Source organism: Bos taurus, chromosome 14, assembly GCF_002263795.3.
Source record: "Bos taurus isolate L1 Dominette 01449 registration number 42190680 breed Hereford chromosome 14, ARS-UCD2.0, whole genome shotgun sequence".
Classification (NCBI taxonomy): domain Eukaryota; kingdom Metazoa; phylum Chordata; class Mammalia; order Artiodactyla; family Bovidae; genus Bos; species Bos taurus.
In genome coordinates, this window is record NC_037341.1 from 60,122,355 (window position 1) to 60,128,354 (window position 6,000).

Sequence of the window (6,000 nt, forward strand, 5' to 3'; positions counted from 1 at the left end):
TCTTAGCTTTCTGTGAATTATATTTCAGGAATTATGTTCAAAAAGTCTATATGGAAATCACAAATAAATGCAGTACCAGTCACAGAGAGAGATGGAGAACATACTATCACATTTTCTTATTCTCTTCCCTTCTTTTCTTCTGTGAGGAGGAGGGGCAAGAGTCATTCATTTTGGCAGATAGAAGCTGCCATTTGAAAGGGAGTATATCAACTTACCATTGTTTCTTGGATATACTATGTTTTAAAAATACTAAATGCCAGATTGATGAAAGCTGTGTTTGTTCCAAGTTTGATTACTCCTTTTTATAACCACTAGATGGAGCTTAAAGACTATTTTTATAACAGTAGCTTGTTGGGTTTTTGTGTTTTTTTAAATAATTGATAGTCATTCATCTACAAAAAAAGTAAGTTTTTCTTTCAGTTGAACAATATGGTCACCTCCCAAATGCACTAGTTAAAAATCATCAGTTTTCAAAGAATAAGGTTATAATTTATGTTTAACATGACAATAAGACTTAAATCTTTTAAGACTGAGAAGAAACCTAAATGTATCAGATACCATTGACTAGTGCTATAAACAAATTATTTTCTTTGACTTTCTGTTTTCTGTGCTGCATTACAAATATAATAATTCCTCTGTTTATGGTAATATAAATAAATTTTCTCAGTATCTACTCATCCAACAAATCCTTGGTTTTGACCTTTTAAATCAAGTCTGATTTGTTCTCTTCTAAACAAACAGATAAACAGCCTGGTTTTCACACTCCTGTAAGTCATTTAGAGAATTATGGTAGAGATTATTCTATGCTCCTAGCTAAAGAAGTATCAAATAATTTCATTTTCATCTTTGGTACATTTCTAGGATTGGATTACTGTGTGAAGTTTTAAAACAAAATTGCTGTTGTGATTGACATTATCATTTTAAAGTTCATATATAAAGTATCAAGAAAATCTTAAACACAGTGAACAGTGGTTCCAGTTATAGGTTAGTTTCTGGAGTGGGATGAACCTGTATTAATGAGAGAATTTAATTTATCTTTCATAGACCCTAACAATGAGTAATAGAATTTTTACCCACAACACAGTTTTAATACCTTGTTTTCAGCTGTCTTAAGATTTTTTTTTTTTTTTTTTTGCAGGCATCTGTTTTGGAAAACCTGAGGCTGGCTGTACGGTCTCAGCTTGGATTTACTTCCATCAGACTCCCTATGGCAGGCAGATCCAGCAACATCTGGAATCGTATTTTTAATTTTGCAAGGTCACGCCATTCAGGGTCATTGGCTCTGGTCTCAGCAGATGGAGATGAGGTTGTCCCTAGCCAGAGTACCAGCAGAGAACCTGAAAGAAATCATACTCACAGAAGTCTGTTTTCCGTGGAGTCTGACGACACAGACACAGAAAATGAGAGAAGAGATACGGCAGGAGCATCGGGTGGGGTTACAGCTCCTTTGCCCCAAAAAGTCCCTCCCACGACAGCTGTAGAAGCAACGGTGGGAGCAAGTGGAAGTTCCTCCACTCAGAGCACCCGAGGGGGTCACACAGAGACCGGACGGGATGTGACCAGCGTGGAACCCCCCAGTGTGAGTCCAGCACGGCACCAGCTCACAAGTGCGCTAAGTCGAATGACTCAGGGGCTACGCTGGGTACGTTTTACATTAGGGCGATCAAGCTCTTCGAATCAGAACCAGAGCCCTTTGAGACAGCTTGATAATGGGGTAAATGGAAGAGAAGAAGATGATGATGTCGAAATGCTAATTCCAGTTTCTGAAGGAGCTTCAGACTTTGATGTGAATGACTGCTCCAGACCGCTTCTTGATCTTGCCTCCGATCAAGGGCAAGGGTTCAGACAACCATATAGTGGAACAAATCCTGGAGTGAGGCCAAGTAGTCGTGATGGCCCTTGTGAGCGCTGTGGTATCGTCCACACTGCCCAGATCCCGGACTCTTGCTTAGAAGCAACGCTGAAAACTGAAACGAGTGATGATGAAGCTTTGTTACTTTGTTAGGTACGGATCCCATCAGGGAGCTTGGGTACAAGTTGGAGCAATATCCATTCATTGTTTTGTAACTTTACAATTAAACTAGTTTTCATTTAAAAAGAAAAAAAAAGATGCAGGGTGATTTCTTATTATCATATGTTAGCCTGCATGGTTAAATTAAACAACTGTAACTCTATGAACTTTAGAGTTTACTATTTTAGCAGCTAAAAATGCATTATGTATTCAGATTGTTCAGTAATGTTTTTCCATTTGTTTCTAATTGTTTTCATTCTGGTACTGTGGTTAGCAGTAGAGATATGGCTGCTGAAACTCATTTGACTGTCAGTTTATCTATCCTATGTTAAAATATTTCTTTGTTCAGAATAATACCTTCTTTTAATTAAACCCTTTATGCTTTTGCCAACACATCTCGTAAGTTAATATACTAGATGTTAAGATTGTTGATATAAAAAGTAAAAATTCCTTATACTCATCTATTTTTATTTATATAACATTTGTCTAAGCATTATTGTATTTCATCATAACATGAGCTTGTCAAAGGGAAAAAAAAACTTTGTCTAAAATTTTTTCTCTCATGTTTGACATGCAATGATGTGAAATTTAGATAGTTAGATAAATTAATGGCAAAAAACAAAACTCTTTTATAGGTTTTCTAATGTTGACTTTAATATTCTAATATGGTACAGACCAAATGGTAAAAATCCCAAGTCATTTCTTTTTCATCTCTATTTAAGGACAAATTAAGCAGATGAAGATACTCTACTATGCATTAAATCTTGAACTTGATGTGTACAAAAACTGTACAAGATCAGTTCCACCTGGTAATGTCTTTCCCTGATACAGGGTTACGCTTGTATTGGACCTAGGGATTTGCACTAAAAATCATATTAAGGTCTCAGATGAGTTTAGTGCAGAAGCACTATCACTTTAAATACTATTATTTGCTATCATGATGACTATATTTCCATAGCTTTTTGGGGGGTTGACGGGGCATTTTTATTACAACTTGAGGTTGCTTTGCTGGTTTCATATTTATTTGTTGTATTTAAAGACTGCATTCTTGTAAGAAAGTGATTTTTTTCAATATATTTTATTCATGAGGGGAGGATCATGCTACATGAAAAGCAAATTAAGAAGTCATTCAGATCACCTCCCTTTTTAAAGTAAAGTGAATTGCAAAACCCCGCATATTTTTTTATTGTCAGTTCCCATTTATTTATTTTTTAGCTGTCTGTTTTAGTAGCTTAATGATTGAGTATGAAAAATGTATTTGTGTGTGATTATTGCTATTTATTAAATTTTAAATACTTTGCTGAATGTCATTTTAAAGCATGTTTGCGGTCTTGTGTATTTGTCGTGTTATGCTGTCAGGAAGAACTGACTGAAATGTTTTAATATGTATCAAAAATTAAAATTACTTTTTTTGTATTGCCTTGAGGTACTTTTTAACTTGAAGTTGCTGTTTATTTTTATTTGGTGTGTATACAAATTCAGGCCATGAAATATGCAGTATGTCTAGAAGAAAAATTAAAGGGAGATAGTCTTTCTTAACTCTCTTATCATAAAGTAGTAGCTTATACCAGTTCTCAAGGGTAAAAATCCCTAAGGATCTGAATATTATTTTGCCCTTGAAAAAATTGACGTATCTTAGAAGATTCAGTAACTCTAGCAGTTCTCTTTTTATATTATTTTCAGACATTTTAAACTCCTATGCAATATTTTACTGTCAGAATTTGGGTTACCAAATAAACCTTGTTTGGGTCCTACTAATTATATACTATTATGTATAGGTTTTTTGTTTTTGTTTTCTGGCATGTGTTTTTAATTTCTTTGTTTAAATTAACTAATACATCTTCTTGGTTTAAACATTAAAAAAATCAAGTCTGTCTCCTACTCCTGACACTCATCTTTTAGTTCCCTTTCAAAGAAAAAGGTACAAACACTACATTCTTATATCCCCCCCAGAAATACCATAAACATACATAAATGTATCCATGTGTATAAATGCTATATGATATAATATAAATTGTAACATGCTATGCATTCTCTTCTGCACTTATTTTCAAAGGCAAGGTATATCTACTACTGTTTGAAGGTTAAAAGTAAAGTTGGGTATTTCTGTTTTTTGACTTTTCACGTTTAAACACTTGATCTGTCTTGAATTTAAGGCTCCACTTTTTTTTCCCTAGGTAACTACCTAATTACTGCAAGACTGTTTATTAAATCTATCCTTTCCTCACTTTTGCAAATGACCCTTTTATCATATTGCAGATTTTCATATTGTGTGGATATGTTTCTAGACTCCCATTCCATTCTCTTCAACTGACCTGCCTTTCTTTTTTTGTACCAGTCTTCCACTGTTTTAATAACTGTAATTTTTAAGTATTCCAATATTCTTGCTTATTCTTCCAGTTGAACTTTAGAACCAACTCTTGTGTTCCACCAAACAAACCCATAGGACTTTTTTTTTTTTTTTGACAGTTTTATAGATCAGCTTGGGGAAATTTGACATCATTATCATGTTAAAAATTCTGTCTAAACCATCCAAAAATGGCTCCCATTTGTTCAAGTCTTTTTGTTGTTTCCTTTGAAGATGCTTCACGTTTTACTTTACTGAGATCTTGTAATGTTCTTCAAGAGTTCTAGGAAATTTTATTATTTTTGTTACCATTATTAAGGAAGTCCTTTTGATTTATAATTTAGTCTTATTTTAGTATATACAAAAGGTAAAATGTTTTCTACTCAGCTACCAGACTCTGATTTTCTTATGGTTTCTAATAGTACTTCACTTAATATTTTTGTGTTTTCCATTTATACAGTCATGTCTTCCAGTTTGCATACCTCTTTTTATGTCTTGCTTGCATTGTCTAGTATTTCTAGAATAATGTTAAAATATATTGGCTACAATGAACTGGGTTGAGATATATACATTTAGTTAATCATATTAAGGAGTATCTGTTGACCCCTGTTTTTTAAAAAAATTAGTCAAGGTTGCATGTTGAATTTTATCACATGCCTTTTCATTTTCTGTGGAGATGATCATATGATTTTTCTCCTTTGACCTTTTAATATGAGTTTTATTAATATATTTTGTACCATCCTTAAATTCCTGAAATAAACTCTACTTGACCATATGTATTACTCTTTCAATGTATTTCCAGATTATTCCATATTTTATTTAGATTTGCATCTGTATTCATCAGTGCAATTAGTCATGTGTGTGTGTGTGCATGCACCTTTGAGCACTACCTTTAAGAAGCTTTGTTATTGATTTTATGCTGGTAAATTGGAAATATTTTTCTTTCTCCTGAGTTCTGGAACAGTTTGCATAACAATGGAATTTTCCTTAAGATTTCAGTGAAATTACCTGGTGCTGGTCAATGTTTGGCAAATAGCTCTTTAACAGCTCTTTTGGTATTTATGGTAACTGGTGTGTGTAGTTTCTGTGTCTTAGCTAGGACCATCAACCATCCATATTGTCCAGGTTTTCAAGTTCATTTCCCAGTGGTGAGCAGAGTTACCCCTTCCTCTTTTGTGTGTGTGGCTCTTTCCCCTGAGTATGTATTATGCTTGCTCCCTTATTTTCTTAATTAAGATAGCTAGTAGTTGGCCTAATTTGCTGTTTTTGTTTGCTTGTTTCACCCCAAGTGGTATGCTTTGAGTGTCTCTTTTATTATTTTTCTGTTTTCCAATTAATTGATTTCCTTAAATAAATGTCCTACTTTTTGCTTTCCTTATTTTGTTGTTGTTTTTTTAACTCCTTGTTAGCATTCAATTTAATCGTTTTTATATTTTCTTAATTATTAATATGAGATTTAATTCTGTTCAGTTCAGTCACTCAGTGTGTCCAACTCTTTGCAACCCCATGAACTGCAGCACGCCAGGCCTCCCTGTCCATCACGAACTACCAGTTTACCTAAACTCATGGCCATTAAGTCGATGATGCCATCCAGCCATCGCATCCTCTGTTGTCCCCTTTTCCTCCTGCCCTCAATCTTTCC

General features: G+C 34.0%; 1 protein-coding gene across 2 annotated transcripts in view; it reads left to right on the top strand.

Moving 5' to 3' along the window:
* The window catches only part of LRP12 (LDL receptor related protein 12), a 92,192-nt gene extending 87,059 nt beyond the window's left edge, over positions 1 to 5,133 (top strand). The window contains exon 6 of one of the 2 annotated variants that reach the window (XM_005215568.5): positions 1,139 to 5,133. In XM_005215568.5, coding sequence (XP_005215625.1) covers positions 1,139 to 2,005 — 867 coding nt within the window. In that variant the 3' untranslated portion in view covers positions 2,006 to 5,133. The remainder of the gene's footprint in view (positions 1 to 1,138) is intronic. The other variant, NM_001192981.2, reaches the window with a different exon arrangement.
* Positions 5,134 to 6,000: the final 867 nt, after the last annotated feature.